The sequence below is a fragment of the Mus musculus genome, chromosome 17 (assembly GCF_000001635.26).
Source record: "Mus musculus strain C57BL/6J chromosome 17, GRCm38.p6 C57BL/6J".
Taxonomy (NCBI): Eukaryota; Metazoa; Chordata; class Mammalia; order Rodentia; family Muridae; genus Mus; species Mus musculus.
This window is the reverse complement of record NC_000083.6, coordinates 17,233,987-17,257,073: the sequence shown is the minus strand read 5'-3', so window position 1 is coordinate 17,257,073 and position 23,087 is coordinate 17,233,987. Positions and strand designations below refer to the sequence as shown.

The following is a 23,087-nucleotide window of genomic DNA, read 5'->3' as shown; positions in this document are numbered from 1 at the left end:
ACAGCTGGAGTCCAGGAGTTAAGGGTGTAGCTATGTCTGCAAAATGGTAAATATTAGGATCTTCAGGACAGCATTTAAGGGAAAGAACCCTCTATACATGAGTTTGAATATATATTTTCTCAACTATGCAAAAGTAATGATTCAATATGAATTATGTGAGGGTCTTCACGATTCTGAATCAACAAAAGCTGTACACTATGAGCCAACTTGTTAGAAAGTCACATCTATTTGTTTGCTTGTTTGATTGATTGCTTAAGCTTAGGAAGACAAGACAGGTTGCTGAGTTCAGGATCAACCTAGGACAGAGCAAGGTTACCCACTGGCTTGCTGGAAATGATAAGTTCAGGGCAGGGTCACACCCAACTAGCCTATCATCTGTGTTTAACAAAGGCAGACAGAGCTTTGAGTAATTTTGCAATGCTAAGAAAAAATGTACACCTGAGTCTCCTAAGAATCAAAGGCTTGGAGTCATGGAATGCTGATTCATAAGATAAACAAAACTAAAACCTGGAGTAAATGACTAGGTTGATAGGTAAAATAAAAAAAAAAAAAAAAAAAAACAAAACTGTACTTGTATTCTGTTGGAGATGTGCTTACCAGAGAAATGTTTAAACCGAAGAGAGGGGAGAGGAGAGAGGGTAAAGGTAGAGGGAGAGGGAGAAAAGCAAGAAAGCAGGACATGGACATACAGGTCTCTCAGAATAGCAATCGGGCAGAATATAGACAAGGAAATCTCCAGAGAGACAGAGCAGCATAGAAACACTAGAGAAGAAAAATCCATATCCAGCAAAATAAATGTCATCTACTTTGAATCCATGGTTTTTCTTTTCACCACTACCAGACACCTCTTCTCTCAGATCATTTTTGAAGCCAAGACTGGTCTATTGCCACATATGAACACATACCTGTAACATATACCATATAACCCACATGAGACCCTAGGCTTTCTCAGCCATAGGAATACCACCCAATTTCCCACACTATTCCCACTTCTACACTCACTCTCACTGCAAATTTACCCCCTCAAATCTTCCAAGGCTTTCCTCAAGTTTTGCCATTTTTGTATCCAAGAGAGACAGCCTGAGAAATATGTATATACATATCTTTTTGCAGTCACAGAGCAGGCTTATTCATTGGTTTTGCAGTGTCCTTGATTATACTCACAATACACAATACATAATTCCAAATTTATTCATTATATATGGGTATATATATATATATATATATATATATCAATGTTAGCATTACTAATATTTTTATACTATTGACCTGGAGATATGGACTTGAGAATTGAAGGATTAATTTGTATTCCTGGAGGACTGAAAATCTGTCAAAGTAGATTATATTTGTCACAATTGTGAGAAATGACACAACTATGTATTCATATTTATTATTAGTTGTGGAAATAAAAGTTTAAAATCTTCATAATGGAAGCTTTACCTTCATGACATGCTACTCTAAATGTGGACACTCCTACCACAACTCATGCATTGCATACCCCTCGTTTACTCAATATGTATCTTGACTGTTGACTGGACTTCCAATTATTGCTGAAGCTATTACAGAAGTCATCATTCTTGCCGAGTGATGGCAGCAGGATATCCAGTCCAAATATTCATAGTCTTCTGAAACTCTTCTGATCAAACTATGAATTTTTATTTTTGTTTGTGTGTGTGTTCCTTTTTGTTCATCTTTTTTTATTACATATTTTCCTCAATGACATTTCCAATGCTATCCCAAAAGTCCCCCATACCCTCCCCCCCCACTTCCCTACCCACCCATTCTCATTTTTTTGGCCCTGGCGTTCCCCTGTACTGAGGCATATAAAGTTTGTGTGTCCGATGGGCCTCTCTTTCCAGTGATGGCCAACTAGGCCATCTTTTGATACATATGTAGCTAGAGTCAAGAGCTCCAGGGTACTGGTTAGTTCATAATGTTGTTGTACCTAAAGGGTTGCAGATCTCTTTAGCTCCTTGGATACTTTCTCTAGCTCCTCCATTGGGGGCCCTGTGATCCATCCAATAGTTGACTGTGAGCATCCACTTCTGTGTTTGCTAGGCCCCAGCATAGTCTCACAAGAGACAGCTATATCAGGGTCCTTTCAGCAAAATCTTGCTAGTGTATGCAGTGGTGTCAGCGTTTGGAAGCTGATTATGGGGTGGATCCCTAGATAAGGCAGTCTCTAGATGGCCCATCTTTATCTATCCCTGCATCTTTTTTGTTGTTGTTGTTGTTTTGAGACAGGGCTTCTCTTTATAGCCCAGGCTGTCCTGGAACTCACTTTTCAGACCAGGCTGGCCTTGAACTCAGAAATCTGCCTGACTCTGCCTTCCAAGTGCTGGGATTAAAGGTGTATGCCACCATGCCTGGTCTATACCTACATCTTAAGTCTTATGTTTTTCTTCTTTTTTTCAACCATATTTTTATCATTTATTTATTTATTCATTTTAATCATTTACTTTATAAGTATTGAAAGTGGATTTATTAGAGTGGGTCGCATGCTGTGGGCCAATTAGTCCAAACAGAGGTGTAAATAAATGGGAATTTGAAGAATCCAGTAGTGCTTCAGTACTTGTGCCTGAAAATCAATATCTCAGCTGGTCTTCAGTATATACTGGAATCATATAGGAAAAAAAATACAAGTCAAAAGAATGTACAAAGTATTTTACTAATACCTCACATCTTCAAAATTCACCTCAAAATCCATACTGGGGAGAAACCTTAAGCATGTAAAGAATGTATGACAGTCTTCACTACTATCTCTCATGTTCAAGACAAAATCATTGATAGTATTTTTGAAGAACAAGATATTCTCTTCTGTGTGAAATGATCATACATTTTGTAGCCAATATAGTATTGACATTATGGTATCTTCTTGAGACAATAGTAAAGATTGTTTTCAATTTCAAATTTATTCATTCTTTGTCTCAATCAACAGTAAAAGTATTATTCCAATGCCTTCTTTAATTTCTTTCTGCTTTCTGATCATGAAGCTCTGATTATTAGGATGGCATGATGAAATTTATGTATTCCATGAATAACTGTACTAATAAAATACATAATGAAATTACTAATAGGAATATTTTAGAACAGTCCTATGGATGGTATCAGAAGGTCAATATAACTCAAACTTTGTATATTTTAGTTAAATTATGTTCCTGTGTTCTCATCAAAAGCAGAAACTGCCAACATGTTGAGAATTGAGTTTCACAGTACATTCTCCACAATATAATTTTTCCATGGAGAAATAATCATGAAAACCCACAGCAAGATTTGTCCTGTATTTAGAAACGTAGAACACTGAATTATAACATATATACTACACAGGTTAATAGCTTTGATTGAGAGAGACTTAAAAGTTGTCAAAGGCTCACACTAGGCAACATGGAATGTGGGTTTTCTGCCTATCTTGCAATATGCTTTATACATGTAAATGTGAATTTAATATGGTAAGTGGTATAGTAAATTCAAGTTGTGGTAATGAATAAAAATTAATTATTCTTAATGATATAAAGCAAAATATCTATATGAATGCAAGATGACTGATAACATATAACTATATCAACCTCTTTCTATGTAACCATTGTAATGTTAATTCTCTCTCAGATCCAATATAATTGAGAGAAATTAGCTACTTTCTTTAGGAATTTATTTCAAATACAATGCAACCTGCAATTATTTGTACAATATCAATCTCAATGGCTGTATCACATATTCTAGTCACTGTATCATAGCTAATCATGTAGAATATTAATTTAATGTATATATAGCTTTTATAAAATACATTTTTAATCATTACTTCAAAAATATTATTTCCTATCTTAATATGATAGAATAGATCTTGATGCTTTCACAAATAAGTCAGTGTATGGAAGGTGCACAGAGCACTTCTCACACTAAAACAAATGTTGATTTATTACTTGAACTGAAAAATAAATCCACCAGTTCAAATAACATAACCTGTGAGATGAATTTATAATACACGCCCCATTTGCTCTAATAACAACGGTGGCAAACTTACAAATTTTACAAGAGTACATCGGTTTTTTTTTAGGGAGAGGACATGTAGATTTACTTTTTTATCTTTTGATACAGGGTCTCCTTTTTTTTCAATATATATGTGCAGTATTTTCCAAGGGATATGTAACCCTCAAAACACAATTGAGAACACTGTAAGCAATGAAAGATGATTTAAACAAACAATTTCAGATGGTGAAGTGTACAGGGGTCTGTGTGAGTAAGAATGATATTTTTATGCCATTCTATTAAGTAATATAGAAACAAATCACAAAAGTTCCTAAGACATTGCAAGAATGAACTGCAAAAATGAAAGGCCTATTGTGGACCCCATGACTGGTATCACTGTCCAAATCATGTTAGCTCCATAGCTATAGGCCTGCCTTGATTCACAATTGTTGATTTTAGGTGCCAGCAGTGGAGAAGGAAGCTCAACAAATTGCTAAGCCTTCATTTTGCCAAAGGTGCAGAGAGGTTCATCCTCCTTGGAAACACTGACACCCAGCTAGCTGACTCAGTCCTTTTTTTCAAATATTATACAAGGTTACTTGGAGCTGGGAAAGTTCAAACTGCTAAAGTTTTATTGCCCTTTCTGTCTGTGAGAACACACAAGCCACACAAGTCTCAAGCCAAAACCAAAAGTAAGAACTTCAGGATTGCCCACGAGTGTCTTAGAAACAAATTCTGTGCAAGTTCCACCTATAACCAAGTGTGTATTTCTACCGAGACAATATTTCCTCAAAGTTCAAACAGTCTCAAAACCATTTCTCAGCCTATACTTATTAAACCAAACTTACTGATTAAGCAAATGCTTCACCAAAACATTTCACTCATCCAAACACAAAGGATTTACTCCGCATTTCATTTAAAGCCAGACATAAAAGTTTTCCTTTACATATCATTACACACAATTGAATGTTGATGAGAGCATATGGACTAACTCATAAGTCTTTGAAATGGCAGGTCCATTCAAAGGTTTCTCCAGTTGTGGAGGTAATTTCAGATTTAACTAGAATTTGATACACTTGATGGCAAATTCAATGCATAAACACCAAAATTAATGTAACATTCTACGGTCAGGTTTTCATAATTACTTAGCTATTATATAATTGTATGCGTCATCTCCAAGAAGCTTTTAAGTATGATGCGAGGACAAGGCTTTTAAAAGCCCTGTGTTCTTGATCCTCAAGAGTACACCAAGACCTCCAAATACTTGGGTGTGGCTTAACCTGCTGGTCTGAAGATTTTATATTGGTAATAAACTGTGTGGAGTATTTAGTGTGGGAAGCCGTGCACATTCTCCATTACAAGATGGCGCTGGCTTCCTCAGTAGCTAACTAGTAAACAAGCAATGTGCGCAGGTGCTGGAGTAAATTCGTGCCAAGTCACTGCCCATCCCGGGGTGTAGGAGTGGGGTGATGAGTGAGCAGCTAATCAGGAGCTGACAAGTCACACAAAGGGACATTTAAGCAGCTCCATTTTCCAGGTTCGGGGTCTTCCTGAGAAGTAAGCAATAAAGCTTTGCCGTAGAAGAACCCGGTTGTCCGAGTGTGTTTTGCTGGCAAAACGTTACAAGGACAATTTAGGTCTTATGAGCTATCCAAAACAGCATTATTTGCTTCACCTACATGGAATCCACCTCTTATTTGATGGTTATTTTTCACAGGTAACTACCAAATCTCAGTGTCACAGAAAGCCAGAAGAAAGAGTTGGATACCATACTCTAAAGACAGATGCCAAAGGATTTGAATGCTAGGTATTCAATTTGGGTCATCAGTAAAAGCAGGGAGCATTCTCAAATGATCTGGAAATTTTACTTTTCATGTTTTAGGTTGTTTGTTTGTGCTTTTTTTTTTTGTTTTGTTTTGTTTTTTTGAGACAGGGTTTCTCTGTGTAGTCCTGGCTGTTCTGGAACTCACTTTATAGACCAGGCTGGCCTCGAACTCAGAAATCAGCCTGCCTCTGCCTCCCGAGTGCTGGGATTAAAGGTGTGCGCCACCAAGCCTGGCTGTTCACGTTTTACTTTTATATATGTGGAATTCTTGAAAGGGCATGAACTTGCATGCCTGTGTGCACACTCATACTCACACACACAGACACACACACACAATCATTTTCATAAGTACAGAAAACACCCATTAGAAACAGTGACATAAGACTGTGTGCTCCAGCACCCCCTTCCCTCCCATGCACACATCTCATAGCATGACTCCCAGAAGTTCTGACATTACCAGACTCACAGGTGAATCTTCCACACCTGACCTAACTGGGATCCCCATCCTGGGCCCCAGAAGACACAGTGACTCCCACCCTGCCAGAGATACACACTTCTAGTCTGAAACAGTGCCCTGGAACAGCACCAGTGCCCTAATCCGCCTAGACCCAGAGTGAGCTTGACTCCCAGGATGTTTGGCACAGCCAGGCTCATAGATCAAGTGCTCCAGAACCCCCCTTCCCACACCCAGAGACAGCCTGAACCAAGGAGGCCCAACATACCCAGGTTCTTAGGAGGAACAAGCACCAGTCAGAGACAACAATGCCACATAACAACAGAGGTGTGCCTTGCCAGCGGAGTCTCTGGACACCCTCAAGGACCCACACAGGATTCCCCACGGGATCCTAAGACCTCTGGTGAGTGAACCCAACTTCTGCCAGGAGGCAGGTTCAAACACCAGATATCTGGGCACCTTCCCTGCAAGAAGAGAGTTTGCCTGCAGAGAATACTCTGACCACTGAAACTAAGGAGACAGCTAGCTTCCCAGGTCTGCTTATAGAGGCTAACAGAGGTGTGCCTTGCACCTGAGGAACAAGCTCTAACCAGAGACAATTATAACAGCTAGCTTCCGAGATTACCAGATGGCCAAAGGCAAACATAAGAATCCTACTAACAGAAATCAAGACCACTCACCATAATCAGAACGCAGCACTCCCACCCCACCTAGTCCTGGGCACCCCAACACAACCAAAAATCTAGACCCAGATTTAAAAGCATATCTCATGATGATGGTAGAGGACATCAAGAAGGACTTTCATAACTCACTTAAAGAAATACAGGAGAGCACTGCTAAAGAGTTACAGGTCCTTAAAGAAAAACAGGAAAACAGAACCAAACAGGTAGAAGTCCTTAAAGAAAAACAGGAAAACACATCCAAACAGGTGATGGAAATGAACAAAACCATACTAGAACCATACTAGAACTAAAAAAGGGAAGTAGATACAATAAAGAAAACCCAAAGTGAGGCAACGCTGGAGATAGAAACCCTAGGAAAGAAATCTGGAACCATAGATGCGAGCATCAGCAACAGAATACAAGAGATGGAAGAGGTGCAGAAGAATTCATAGAGAACATCGGCACAACAATCAAAGAAAATACAAAATGCAAAAGGATCCTAACTCAAAACATCCAGGAAATCCAGGACACAGTGAGAAGATCAAACCTACGGATAATAGGAGTAGATGAGAATGAAGATTTTCAACTTAAAGGACCTGCAAATATCTTCAACAAAATAATAGAAGAAAACTTCCCAAACATAAAGAAAGAGATGCCCATGATCATACAAGAAGCCTACGGAACTCCAAATAGACTGGACCAGAAAAGAAATTCCTCCCGACACATAATAATCAGAACAACAAATGCACTAAATAAAGATAGAATATTAAAAGCAGTAAGGGAAAAAGGTCAAGTAACATATAAAGGAAGGCCTATCAGAATTACACCAGACTTTTCACCAGAGACTATGAAAGCCAGAAGAGCCTGGACAGATGTTATACAGACACTAAGAGAACACAAATGCCAGCCCAGGCTACTATACCCGGCCAAACTCTCAATTACCATAGATGGAGAAACCAAAGTATTCCATGACAAAACCAAATTCACACATTGTCTTTCCAAGAATCCAGCCCTTCAAAGGATAATAACAGAAAAAAAAAAAAAACAAAAAAAACAATACAAGGACGGAAATCACGCCCTAGAAAAAGCAAGAAAGTAATCCCTCAACGAACCAAAAAGAAGACTGTCACAAGAAAAGAATGCCAACTCTAACAACAAAAATAAAAGGAAGCAACAATTACTTTTCCTTAATATCTCTTAATATCAATGGACTCAATTCCCCAATAAAAAGACATAGACTAACAGAATGGCTACACAAACAGGACACAACATTTTGATGCTTACAGGAAACCTATCTCAGGGAAAAAGACAGGAACTACCTCAGAGTGAAAGGCTGGAAAACAATTTTCCAAGCAAATGGTCTGAAGAAACAAGCTGGAGTATCCATTCTGATATCGAATAAAATTGACTTCCAACCCAAAGTTATCAAAAAAGACAAGGAGGGACACTTCATACTCAACAAAGGTAAAATCCTCCAAGAGGAACTCTCAATTCTGAATATCTATGCCCCAAATGCAAGGGCAGCCACATTCATTAAAGACACTTTAGTAAAGCTCAAGGCACACATTACACCTTACACAATAGTAATGGGAGACTTCAACACACCACTTTCATCAATGGACAGATCGTGGAAACAGAAACTAAACAGGGACACAGTGAAACTAACAGAAGTTATGAAACAAACGGACTTAACAGATATCTACAGGACAAGTTCAAGTCTCTGAAGAAAGAAATTAAAGAAGATCTCAGAAGATGTAAAGATCTCCCATGCTCATGGATTGGCAGGATCAACATTGTAAAAATGGCTATCTTGCCAAAAGCAATCTACAGATTCAATGCAATCCCCATCAAAATTCCAACTCAATTCTTCAACGAATTAGAAAGGGCAATCAGCAGATTCATCTGGAATAACAAAAAACCTAGTATAGCAAAAACACTTCTCAAGGATAAAAGAACCTCTGGTGGAATCACCATGCCGGACCTAAAGCTGTACTACAGAGCAATTGTGATAAAAACTGCATGGTATTGGTATAGTGACAGACAAGTAGACCAATGGAACAGAATTGAAGACCCAGAGATGAACCCACACACCTATGGTCACTTGATCTTTGACAAGGGAGCTAAAACCATCCAGTGGAAAAAGGACAGCATTTTCAACAAATGGTGCTGGCATAGCTGGTGGTTATCATGTAGAAAAATGCGAATTGATCCATTCCTATCTCCTTGTACTAAGGTCAAATCTAAGTGGATTAAGGAACTCCACATAAAACCAGATACACTGAAACTTATAGAGAAAAAGTAGGGAAAAGCCTTGAAGATATGGGTACAGGAAAAAAATTCCTGAATAGAACAGCAATGATTTGTGCTGTAAGATCGAGAATCGATAAATGGGACCTCATAAAATTGCAAAGCTTCTGCAAGGCAAAAGACACCGTCAATAAGACAAAAAGGCCACCAACAGATTGGGAAAGGATCTTTACCTATCCAAAATCGGATAGGGGACTAATATCCAATATATATAAAGAACTCAAGAAGGTGGACTCCAGAAAATCAAATAACCCCATTAAAAAATGGGGCTCAGAGCTGAACAAAGAATTCTCACCTGAGGAATACCGAATGGCAGAGAAGCACCTGAAAAAATGTTCAACATCCTTAATCATCAGGGAAATGCAAATCAAAACAACCCTGAGATTCCACCTCACACCAGTCAGAATGGCTAAGATCAAAAATTCAGGTGACAGCAGATGCTGGCGTGGATGTGGAGAAAGAGGAACACTCCTCCATTGTTGGTGGGATTGTAAGCTTGTACAACCACTCTGGAAATCAGTCTGGCCGTTCCTCAGAAAATTGGACATAGTACTACCGGAAGATCCAGCAATACCTCTTCTGGGCATATATCCAGAAGATGTCCCAACCGGTAAGAAGGACAAATGCTCCACGATGTTCATAGCAGCCTTATTTATAATAGCCAGATGCTGGAAAGAACCCAGATGCCCCTCAAAAGAGGAATGGATATAGAAAACGTGGTACATTTACACAATGGAGTACTACTCAGCTATTAAAAAGAATGAATTTATGAAATTCCTAGGCAAGTGGATGGACCTGGAGGGCATCATCCTGAGTGAGGTAACACATTCACAAAGGAACTCACACAATATGTACTCACTGATAAGTGGATATTAGCCCAAAACTTAGGATACCCATGATATAAGATACAATTTGCTAAACACATGAAACTCAAGAAGAATGAAGACTGAAGTGTGGACACTATGCCCCTCCTTAGAATTGGGAACAAAACACCCATGGAAGGAGTTACAGAGACAAAGTTTGGAGCTGTGACATAAGGATGGACCATCTAGAGACTGCCATATCCAGGGATCCACCCCATAATCAGCTTCCAAACGCTGACACCATTGCATACACTAGCAAGATTTTGCTGAAAGGACCCAGATGTAGCTGTCTCTTGTGAGACTATGCTGGGGCCTAGCAAACACAGAAGTGGATGTTCACAGTCAGCTAGTGGATGGATCACAGGGCTCCCAATGAAGGAGCTAGAGAAAGTATCCAAGGAGCTAAATGGATCTGCAACCTTATAGGTGGACCAACATTATGAACTAATCAGTACCCTGGAGCTCTTGACTCTAGCTACATATGTATCAAAAGATGGCCTAGTCGGCCATCACTGGAAAGAGAGGCCCATTGGACACGCAAACTTTATATGCCCCAGTACAGGGGAACGCCAAGACCAAAAAAATGGGAATGGGTGGGTAGGGAATGGGGGGGAGGGTATTGGGGACTTTTGGGAAAGCATTGGAAATGTAATTGAGGAAAATATATAATAAAAAAAATATTTAAAAAAAATTGAGATTAAAATCCCATGCTCTCCATTCCAGAGGCATTGGACTTCTGCATTTGATCCCTATTGTAGGTTTAAAGGCCTTAAACTAGATTTGGAAACCCCAGGAAGCAGGTAGGTTAAAAAAACAAAACAAAACAAACCAAAACCAAAAAAAACCATAAGTTACAGAAACCAATGGTACTCGGCAACATCACAACCCAATTCTCCCAATTCAGTAAACACTGGATACCCTGACCCATCTGAAAAGCAAGATTATGATCTAAATATCCCACCTCATGGAAATGATGGAGGATCTTAAGGAGGAAATAAATATCTCCCTTAAAGAAATATAGGAGATTATTAGATTTGGGAAAAAACACCCATGGAAGGAGTTACAGAGACAAAGTTTCGAGCTGTGACGACAGGATGGACCATCTAGAGACTGCCATACCCAGGGATCCATTCCATAATCAGCCTCCAAACGCTGACACCATTGCATACACTAGCAAGATTTTGCTGAAAGGACCCTGATATAGCTCTCTTGTGAGACTATGCCGGTACCTAGCAAACACAAACGTGGAGGCTCACAGTCAGTTTTGGATGGATCACAGGGCTCCCCAATGGAGGAGCTAGAGAAAGTACCCAAGGAGCTAAAGGGATCTGCAACCCTATAGGTGGAACAACAATATGAACTAACTAGTTACCCCCCCCCCCGACATCATGTCTTTAGCTGCGTATATATCAGAAGATGGAATAGTCTTCCTTAGTGGAAAGAGAAGCCCCTAGATCTTGCAAACTTTATATGCCTCAGTACAGGGGAAAGCCAGGCCAACAAGTGGGAGTGGGTGGGTAGGGTAGTCGGGGATGGTATGGGGGACTTTTGGGATAGCATTGGAAATGTAAATGAAGAAAATACCTAATAAAAATAATAATAAAATATATGATAGATATAATGAAAAAAAAGATATACAGGAGAATATAGCAAAATAGGTTCAAGCCCTTAAACATAAATCCATTAAAAATCGAGAAAACCACAATCTGAAACAATAATTTGGAAAGTAATAAGTGAAAGTATCATAATTAGAATTCATCATACAATAATATACATTAGTGACTCTAAAAATTCCAGTACCAACTTTATATAGGTGATAAATACTCTCAGGAAAATGGCTTGACACAATGTCAATAAATAAATAAATAAATAAATAAATAAATCAGTAGACCTCTCCTATGCCTCCTTTATACAAAAGACAAATAGAGAAAAATCAGAGAAACAAAACAGCTTCAAATAATGTAAAAAGGTTACAGTAATTTAAAATAGAAACTGAAGTACATGCATGATAAAAAGTTCAACTACGCCAGGCAGTGGTGGCACACGCCTTTAATCCCAGTGCTTGGGAGGCAGAGGCAGTTGGATTTCTGAGATCGAGGCCAGCCTGGTCTACAGAGTGAGTTCCAGGACAGCCAGGACTGCACAGATAAACCCTGTCTTGAGCAAAAACAAAAAAACAAAAAAAACCAAAAAAACCAAACAAACAAACAAAAAAATAAATAAAAAATAATAAAATAGTTCAACTATGTGAAGAAACTGAAGCAGATATAAGAAGATGGGGAAATCTCTCATGCTCATAGATTAATATGATTAATACCCATCTTGCCAAAAGTAATGTACAAATTGCATAAGATCCCCTTCAAAATTAGAAAACTAGATAGTAATAGAGCTTGAAAGGATACTTCCAGCTCCCAGGACAAAAACCATGGAGAGCCAAAGCCATCTATTACAACAAAATACCTGCAATATAGCCAGGCAGTTGGTGGAGCACGCCTTTAATCCCAGCACTTGGAAGGCAGAGGCAGGCAGATTTCTGAGTTGGAGGCCAGCCTGGTCTACAGAGTAAATTCCAGGACAGGGATACACAGAGAAACCCTGTTTCCAAAAAATAAAAATAAAAAAACCGTGCAATATATTGGCACACAAATAGACAGTTGATTATGGAATAGAGGTATAGACACAGATATAATTCCTATGACATACACACACCTGGTGACTGCTAAGGAATCAAGAAACATACAAAAAAGCCAACAAGAATGAACAAAGAAACAATCAAAACATACCTAAAAACCCATAGCACCTTCAACAAGTGGTGCTTGTTAAACTATAACATGCTCTACATGCAGAAGAATGTGCAAACAAATCTATATTCTTTATCCTGAACAAAAATAGAAGTCCACTTAAAACCAGACACACAGGACCTGATAGAAGAGAAAGCGGGCAATGGCCTTGAGTGCACGGTCACAGGAGACACATTACTGTTCTTATGGGAAGAACACGAATAGCTCAGGCAATAAGATCAGTAATTAGTAAATTGGACATCATGCAACTGTGATGTTTCTGGAAGGCAAAATCCAGTCAATGGGACAAGAGACAGTCTACAAAATGGGAAAAGATTTTTGCCATATCCATATCTCATAGTGTTATATAATACAAAAATATGAGACATAATATACAAAAATATATACAGACCTCAAGAATCTAGATAGTCTAAAAATAAAAACAAACAAACAAAAGCAGATAAAAATCAGGGTTCATATATAAACTGAGACTTCTCAACAGAGGAATCTTCAATGGCTTAGAAACAAGTATTCAACATTATAGAAATGGAAAGGAAACCTTCTATGTCATTAAAAATGTCAGAATAGTTAAGATCAATAACAGAAGTGACTGTTCACATTACAGAGAGTATACCTCTGCAGCTTGTGAGAGACTGCAAGCTAAAACAGACACTGTGTAAATCAATATCATGGTTGTCAGAAAAAGGGGAATCCATCTACCTCAATACCCAGGTACTGGGTACTCTCTTGGGCATTGTGGTGGTTTGCATATTCTTGGCTCAGAGAGTGGCCTTATAAGGAGGTATGGCATTGTTGGAGTAGGTGTGGCCTTGTTGGAGCAGGTTTGCCACTATCTGGCTTGGGCTTTAAAATCCTCATGCTAGCTGCCTGAGAGACAATCTTCTCCTAGGAGCCTTCAGAGGAAGATGTAGGTACTCTCAGGTCCTCCTGCACCATGCCTGTAAGGATGTTGCTGCTCCTGCCTTGACGATAATGGAAAGAATCTCTGAATCTGTAAGCCAGCCTCAATTAAATGTTGTCCTCATAAGAGCTGCCTTGGCTGGCTGGAGAGATGGCTCAGTGGTTAAGATCACTGACTGCTCTTATGAAGGTCCTAGGTTCAAATCCCAGCAACCGCGTGGTGGCTCACAACCATCCTTAACAAGATCTGACTCCCTCTTCTGGAGTGTCTCAAGACAGCTACAGTGTACTTACATATAATAAATAAATAATAATCTAAAAAAGAGCTGCCTTGGTCATCGTGTCTCTTCACAGCAATAAACACCTAAGACAGGCATACATGCAAAAGTTTCTCCATCTACAATAGACTTGATCAACTTTGTTGATAGATTTATTTTTACTAGCCAGATACTAAAAACAAAATTATATGTCCCACAGCTGAAGAATGGATTAAAAAAAAAAAAAAGTAAATTTACACCATGGACTATCACTCAGCTGCTACCTTCTACACACCCTGATAGGTTAGAGGAAGAGGAGAGATAGAGAGGGAAGCATGCACCGTTCTGGAAAGGGGAAAAAGAACAGACTCCATGGTAAGATTGGGGTGAATGTGAAAAGAAGTGGGAGGGATCATTTAGATGGGAATGTAGGAAGAGAGCAGGAGATGCAAGAAGAAAGAGCTGGAATTAGGGGGAATTTCCAGGTTAGTATAGGAACCCAGTGTACTGAAAACCTTCAGGAAACAATGAGGGCGATCCTATTGACCCAGACTAAAGGAGTTTCTGAACTGGCCATCTTTATAGCCAGCACTGTGATGAAAGGTTTTCATTTCCTTGAGGTGTTGGCCAAAGAAGTCTCTAACGATCTCATGCTGACTTTAGGGGGAAAAATTACTCACTGAAAACTCACCTCAGGGACTCATTCTTGAAGACAACTTTGACACAGCCAAATCAAACTGAAAATCAAGTGTGTAAAGGCTTGGGTCTTTCACCCCAATGTTCTAGTCTCTCTATGGAGAGAGGGTACTCCTCGGGCCACAAAAAGAAAATCCTGGACATAACAAAAGCTACAAAACCCTCCAACGCAATCTCTCCAGCCTGAATATGTTCTGAGTTAAGGTTGTGACAAATATTTTTGAGTGGTTAGACAATATTTGGATTAACTTGAAGAGCTGGACATCAGAGGGAACCCATGGCTTACACTGTCTGGATTTCTAGGAATCCTCACATGGACTTATTAGGCAAAAATGGGGCTGGCATGTGTGTTAGCTAGGCCTTATTCCTCTATGTCGTGGCTATTAGCATGGGTATTTGAATAATTTCTCTCCCCGGGAGCAGGTGTATCTCTGCTTCTTTTGCTTGGTCTTGACCCTCTTTTCTTCCCATTTGCTTGCCAAGTCCAGGCTCAAAAGGAGAGCTTTCATCATGGCTTTTCCATCTTGTTTTGAGAGAACAGAAGAAGGGGAGGAGATCCATGGAGGAGTGCGGGAAGCGGGTGCTGCTGCAGGCCCCGTGAAACCCACTTGTTTACTGCCTTGCTGGAGCATGAGCAGGAAGACTGCATTCGTGGGCTGACTGTCAGGCTGGATAATTCCTGGTGATCCAGACCTGTCAGCCTATCTGTGAATGACCTAAGCTGGAGCCTGGAGCGTGTGTGAATTCTGATTGGATGATGTGGGGTGGAGCTAGAGGGAGGTGAGTCGGTGCGAGTAATGAGTAGAGAGTTATTGTTTAGTCCTTGCCTTAGGTAGAAGCCAGAAGTAGAATAGGAGTAGTTTAGCCCTTACCCTAGGTAGAAGCCACAAGTACAATAGGAGTGGTAGCCCTTGTCCTAAGAAAAAGCTGCTGGGGAAGAGAGCTGTAAAAGAAAAAGCCCCAAGTAAAGTCTCTGTGTGAACACGTCCCATGTTTGTGTTGTTCTTTTTGCCGCCCACCCAGGGACGCCAACGACAGAGGAGGAGGATAGAAGAGGGTGAGGGTAAGTGAATGGAGTGGAGGGAGGAAAACAGTGGCCTTGGTACACTGTATGAGAGAAGAATCTAGTTCCAATTAAATGAGTTCAACATTTCCTAAGAGAAAACTCATGGAAGAAGGGAAACAACAATAAACAAAGAAAAGCATAAAATGGAGACAAGGGAAGCATTATTTTGACAGATACAGTTCTCATTCTGTTTGGGTACTAGATGAACATCATGCAGGAATTCATGACAAGCACATTCCTAGGTCCTAACTTAATGTAGGAAATCAGAAGTTTTGCCCACCTCAAAGCGAAAACTACACACACACACACACACACACACACACACACACACACACACACGACATAAAACTCACTCATGTCATTTTCTTGTGTTATTTTTCAATAGTTGGAATAGTGGAATTACAGAGGTAACTGCTCATTGAATTCTAAAAATATTCTTGCTTCCCTTTAAGAAAACCTAATGTTTGAATTAATATTCAAATAAAAAATACATTTTTATGGCTGGGCAATGGTGGTGCAAGCCTTTAATCCCAGCACTTGGGAGGCAGAGGCAGGCAGATTTCTGACTTCCAGGCAAGCTGGTCTTCAGAGTGCGTTCCAGGACGGCTAGGGTACACACACACACAAAAAAAACTGTGTATCAAAAAACCAAAAAATGAAAAAATAAAAACAAACAATCAAAAAATCATCTTTAATGTTACAGAGTATTGATGATACATTCACCATATAATACATTGTCTTTCTAGTCTGAGCCAGTCCCTGAGCAGACTTTGGCTGCTAGCTGTGCACCCAATCCCACAACACCTAGAGGAAGGTGCACTCCCAGGTGCTCTAACACACCCAGGATTATAGGATGATAGGATTACGGGATGGCAGAACTTGGTCACACCAGGATTTCAGGATCCCAAAGGCATCTTGACTCCCAGGAGCTCTTACACCCAGGATCTCAGGATCACAGACAGAGCTGGACTCTGAGTTCTGACACAACCACAATAACAGGAGAGACAGGCTCCAGTCAGAGACAGTGAGTGCAAGTAGCAATAGAGATAATCAGATGGGGAGAGGCAAGAACAAGAACATAAGCCACAGAAACTAAGGCTATCTGGCATCATCTGCACCCAGCTCTCCCAGCATAGCAAGTCCTGGATACCCCATCACACTGGAAAAACAAGGTTTAGGTTTAAAATCACTTCTCATGATGATAATAGAGGACATTTTTTATTGGATATTTTCTTAATTTACATCTCAAGTGTTACCCCCTTTCCCGTTTTTTTCCCCTTCCTAAAAGCCCTGTATCCCATACCCCATCTCCCTGCTTTGCCCTTCACCATCAATTACCGTAGATGTAGAAACCAAGATATTCCGTGACAAAAACAAATTTACACCATATCTTGCCACAAAGCCAGCCTTACGAAGGATAACAGATGGAAAATATATATCAACGAGGGTAAATACACCCTAGAAAAAGCAACAAAGTAATCTTTCGACAAACCGATTAGAAAATAGCCACAGAAACATAAAAATAATATCAAAAATAACAGGGAGCAGCAATCACTATTCCTTATTATCTCTTAATATCAATGGACTCAATTCCCTAAGAAAAAGATATAGGATAACAGACTGGATGCAAAAACAGGACCCAACATTTTGGTGCAAACAGGAAACTCACCTTAGTGTCAAAGAAAGATACTTACCTCAGAAAAAAAAGTGCTGGAAAACAATTTTCCAAGAAATGGTCCCAAGAAACAAGCTGGAGTAGCCATTCTAATATTGAATAAAAGCAACTTTCAATCTAAAGTTGTCTACAAAGGATAAGGAAGGACACTTCATACTGCTGAAAGGGAAAATCTACCAAGAGGAACTCTCTAGTCTGAACATCTACGCTCCAAATGCAAGGGCAACCACATTCATAAAAGAAACACTACTAAGCCTCTACACACACAACTAAGCCTCTATGCACACGTTGCACGTCAACAATAATAGTGGGAGAAGTCAAAACTGCACTATTATCAGAGAACTGATCATGAAAACACAAAATAAACAGAGACACATTGAAACTAAGAGAAGTTATGGACCAAATGGATTTAATAGATAGCTATAGAAGATTCCAACCTAAAACAAAAGAAAATACCTTCTTCTCAGTACCTTATGGTATCATCACCAAAATTGACCATAGAATCAGTCACATAACAGGCCTCAACAGATACAAGACTGAAATAATTCCATGCATCCTGTCAGATCACCAAGGACTAAGGGTGGTCTTCAATAGTAACAAAAAACAACAGAAAGCTGACATAAACATGAAAGCTGAACAATGCCCTATTCAATGATAATTTGGTCAAGGAAGAAAAAAAGAAATTTAAAACTTTGTAGAATTTAATGAAAATGAAGGCACACCATACCAAAACTTACGTGATACAATGAAAGCAATGCTAAGAGGAAATCTCAGCTCTGAGTGCCTCCAAAAACAAACTGGAGAGAGCATACACTAGCATCTTAATAGTACACCTGAAAGCTCTAGAACAAAAAGAAGAAAATAAACCCAAGAGAAGTAGACAGCAGGAAATAATCAAACTCTGGGCTGGAATAAACCAAACAGAAAGAAAAGGAACTATGCAAATAATCAACAAAACTGGTTCAAAGAAGCTGGTTCTTTGAGAAAATGAACAAGATAGGTAAACCCTTAGCCACACAAACTAGAGGGCACAAAGACAGTGTCCAAATTAACAAAATCAGAAATGAAAAGGGAGATATAACAACAGAAACTGAAGAAATTCAAAAAATCATCAGATCCTACTACCAAAGCCATATATATTACACAAAACTGGAAAATCCGGATGTAATAGACAAGTTTTTAGACAGATAGTAAAATACCAAAGTTAAATCAGGATCAGATAAATCATGAAACCGTCCCTTAAGCCCCTAAAGAAATACATGCAGTCATTTAAAGTCTCCTAAACAAACAAACAAACAAACAAACAAAACGCCCAGGACAGGTTTTAGTGCAGAATTCTATCAGACCTTCAAAAAAGACGCACTACCAATACTCTTCAATCTAGTTCACAAAGTAGAAACAGAAGGAACACAACCAATTCATTCTATGAAGCCACAGTTACGCTGAGTATTCTCCCTTGGAGATGGAGCGGTTTCTGTCTCTTCAGGAACTTTTCACAATTTTCATTCAAAGGACTTCATAAGAGATTTTTTTCCACTTGTACCATGTTTAGTGGTGTTTCAACCAGATTTTAAAAACTGGAAAAAAAAAAAAAAGATACTACTGATCTCTCCTCCAAATAGAGCAGCTCAATATGTTACAGCTCTTTTTGTGAATTCAGATGAGCAAAAGGGTTTGTATGTCTCTGCAGCCACTCATACTTCTTTGTAATTTCAGGACAACAACTGAAGCCCACATGCAAAACAATGGTAAAGAACAATTTAATGTCTGCTTTGTGCCAAGCACCATGCACACCTGAAAAACCCCTGAAACTCAAAACTCCTTTTATGGCCTGGAATTTAATTTCCATGAAACACAACCATGTGACTGGTAATTCAATTAAATTCAAAAAATTAAAATCAAATCAAATTAAATATTCAAAAGAAATTAAATTAAAAATGTTGCAACAATTGAAGGTAGATGTGGCCATAAATGTGAAAACAAGGAGTGGTTAACGGGAGGTGAAAGGAAAAGGAAATAAAAAGGAAAGGAACATGGCTGTTCCTAGACATGGTGGAACAGAAAGTTTATTGCTGATACATGGGAGAGTGGAGTTAGAGAAAGGAACATCTTAGAGAGTGACCAGGATCAAGTGGAACCAAAGCCATGTGAAGAGAGGAAGGAAAGGAGAGGAAAACCAGACAAAGTGATGAGGTGGGTAAATGATAGATGAAAAAGATATTCTAACAAATTTGGGTGGATTACATAAGGAAGGGGAGCAGGGAGATGTATACCCCAATCCCTAAGATCCAGGGTGTGCTTTGTTAGGCATACACTGTAAAGGGTAACTGGGGGCTTTGGGGAGAAACTGACATTCTGGCCCGCTTTGATTTGTTAAATAGGCACCTAAGCCATTTGTGCTGGGCCATAAGACTTAACAACAGTGAGAAAGGATAAACCTAAAGGATTTAATTATAATATCAAATTTTATTTTTAAAAGTTTAAATTGGCTTTATGATTGAAAAGTTATCCAAGTATTAGACAAACCAGTATTACTCATACATTTCCTTCCCAATGCACACTGTAAAATTGGGATAGTAAAATTCCTACTAGTCATAGACACAGAAATTTGTCAAGCACTTAAGTATTGGTTGAATTCACGTACCTACAGATATTTAGTGTCTAAAAATTAATTCATTTCCTTCTCTAGATTCTTCATTGTCTCGTTCTGTGAACCACCTAAATTTTCAAGTTTGGACTTTTATTGATCATCTAACATTGATAACATTAGTATTCACTGATAATAGAAGGTATTTTCAAAGAAAGCTCCCTCCATCATTCTTCCCACTCCCTTTGGTTTCAAAGTTGGTCAGTGAAATCAATTGTTACCAATGTCCCTCTTGATCTATAATTTCCCCTAGAAAGTGGTGGAGGTAGGAGAACATTCATTCATTCCTTCCTTCCTTCATTCATTCATTCATATCTCTCTGTCTTTTTCCCTCATTGACCAGTCAGGGCTTATCCTGGAAGAATTTATATGCTTTTCTTCAGGCATTGGACAGCAGAAGCAGGATTAGGTGTTCAAAGAAATTACATAGCAAAAGGCAAGCCTGGGCTATAGAAGAAATTTCTCTAAAGAGAAACAAATGATCATAGCAGCTGAGAAAACAGATAAAATACTTAAATTCTCCAGAAACACTAAAGAGAAAAAAAAAATCTAGATGTTCAGAGAAATTCTAAGAAAATGAAACTTAAAAAGTGTAATCAAGAATTGACTTCTTAAAAAGATAGATATTATTGAATGTATGAATAGGCACTGTGTCTTTCAACAAGAGCAGGCCATTACCTCGTAGGCAAATACAGCAAACCAGTAGCCAACATCAAGTTAAATGGAGAGAAACTTAAAGCAATACCACTAAAATCAGGGACTAGACAAGGCTGCACACTTTCTCCATAACTATTGAAGTCCTAGCCAGAGCAATTCCACAACAAAAGATCAAGGGGATACAAATTGGAAAAGAAAAAGTCAAAATATTGTTTGCAGAGGATATGATAGTATCTATAAGTGACCCTAAAAATTCTACCAAAGAACTCCTAAACCTGATAAACAACTTCAGTGCAGTAGCTGGATATAAAATGAACTCAAATAAATCAGAGGCCTTTCTCTACACAAACGATAAACAGAATGAGAAAGAAATAGGGAAACAACACCCTTCACAACAGTCACAAATATAAAATACCTTGGTGTGACTCTAACTAAGGAAGTGAAAGATCTGTATAAGAACTTCAAGTCTCTGAAGAAAGAAATCAAAGAAGATCTCAGGAGATGGAAAGGTCTCCCATGCTCATGGATTGGCAGGATTAGTACAGTAAAAGTGACTATCTTGCTGAAAGCAATCTACAGATTCACTGCAATCCCCATCAAAATTGGAACTCAATTCTTCACAGAATTAGAAAGGGCAATTTGCAAATAAATCTGGAATGACAAAAGTCCTAGGACATCAAAAACTACCTCATCAATAAAAGAACCTTTGATGGAATCACCATCCCCGAACTCAAGCTGCAGTACAGAGCAATTGTGATAAAACAAAAACAAACAAACAAAAAACTCCCTGCATGTTACTGGTCCAGTGACAGACAGATCAATGGAACAGAATTTAAGACCCAGAAATAAACTCACACATCTATGCTCACTTGATCTTTGACAAAGGAGCTCAAACCATCCAGTGGAAAGAGGACAGCATCTTCAACAAATGGTGCTGGCTCAATTGACGGTTAGCATGTTGAAGAATGCGAATTGATCCATTCTTACTGCCTTGTACAAAACTCAACGCTAAATGCCAAGAGAACAACTTGTAGAATACACGAAAGAAACTTAGCCTGTCTGCCTTTGGCATCCTGCTAAGGGTGTTTCTATACACAGGACCCTGCTCGAAAGGTTTTGTGAATATTCAGCCCAGATAGTGAAGTTATGCAGGTGCCACCGTTGGGTCTAGAAGCGGCTAAAACCACGAGGCAACTCACAGGTGCCTGCATGTAGCTGCTGGTTCCGACCCAGCCTTCCGTAGGACCCAGCACACCCGATCCCGCTCCTCACCTCTGTGGGAAGTGACAATATCCTCATCATGTCGCACTTTCAGAACTTGCCTGAGCTTCCTTCACAGTACCCAGCAGCACAGGGGACAAATCACTTAATCCTGCTTAATTACAGGGAACCAGCGAAATGGATTCCGGAAAAACCGCCCTCCTCTTATGACTGGCAGATCCCCCAGGGAATCAGGAAAATGCGTTCCGGAAGAACCACCCTCCGCTTTTGACTGGCAGATCTCACAGGGAACCAGCAAAATGCATCCGGAAAAACCACCCTCCTCTTATGACTGGCAGATCCTCCTCAATGCCGTGATTGGCCAGTAAATCCTGAGTGACAGGAGCAACTCTCTCAGGGTGATAGGGTGCAAACGCAACTCGGAATAGTGGTTCAGTGCACAGGCTTCCAATCTAAACGCACACCTATTCCACATCAGCAGAGATATGTATTTTGGTAGCAGTTGTCCCAGGTTTCCGATAGCCTATACGCCAGCCTTTGCCGCCCCATCTCTCCAGCTCACCTTTGATTGGTTGCCTGCTCCTCCCCTTGTGAGCTGTGACCTTGTTCTCAAGAGCCAGGACTGAAATTCTGACCTGTGATTCCACTGCCCTCAGAAGGCACTTCCTCTTTTTGCTAGTAGAATGAAGCATATTACTAAAGTTGCAGTGGAGTGAAAAATCTGTCTCACAAATGGAAGGATGCCCAGTTTAACTGCTAATTAGTGACTTTAAGAAACAACGTTTTGTATTGTGGCTTCTTACTGGGTTCAGGTAAATTGCACAAACTTTCCAGCTGGAGCTCTATTGTTATTCTATAATCTACTATTCTATTTTCTTTTCCTTAGTAGGAAAGTGCCAAAAAAAATAAATAAAATCTTAAAATAAACCAAAAACACAGCTGTACTAGGAAAATGCTCTAGGGTCTCTCTATTTATGTGGAAAGTGGATTTATTAGTATGGCTCCCAAGCTGATAGCCAACTCTTCCAACTATAACTCTATACCAATGGGAAGTTGAGCAATCCAGTGGTTGTTCAGTCCATGTGGCTGA

At 39.4% G+C, this 23,087-nt stretch overlaps 1 protein-coding gene across 1 annotated transcript in view; it reads right to left on the bottom strand.

Moving 5' to 3' along the window:
* Gm5165 (predicted gene 5165) overlaps positions 1 to 22,171 on the bottom strand; it is a 31,445-nt gene extending 9,274 nt beyond the window's left edge. The window contains exon 1 of the mRNA NM_001362181.1: positions 22,049 to 22,171. Within this exon, the coding sequence (NP_001349110.1) occupies positions 22,049 to 22,078 (30 nt within the window). The 5' untranslated portion in view covers positions 22,079 to 22,171. The remainder of the gene's footprint in view (positions 1 to 22,048) is intronic.
* Between the last annotated feature and the right edge of the window lie 916 nt (positions 22,172 to 23,087).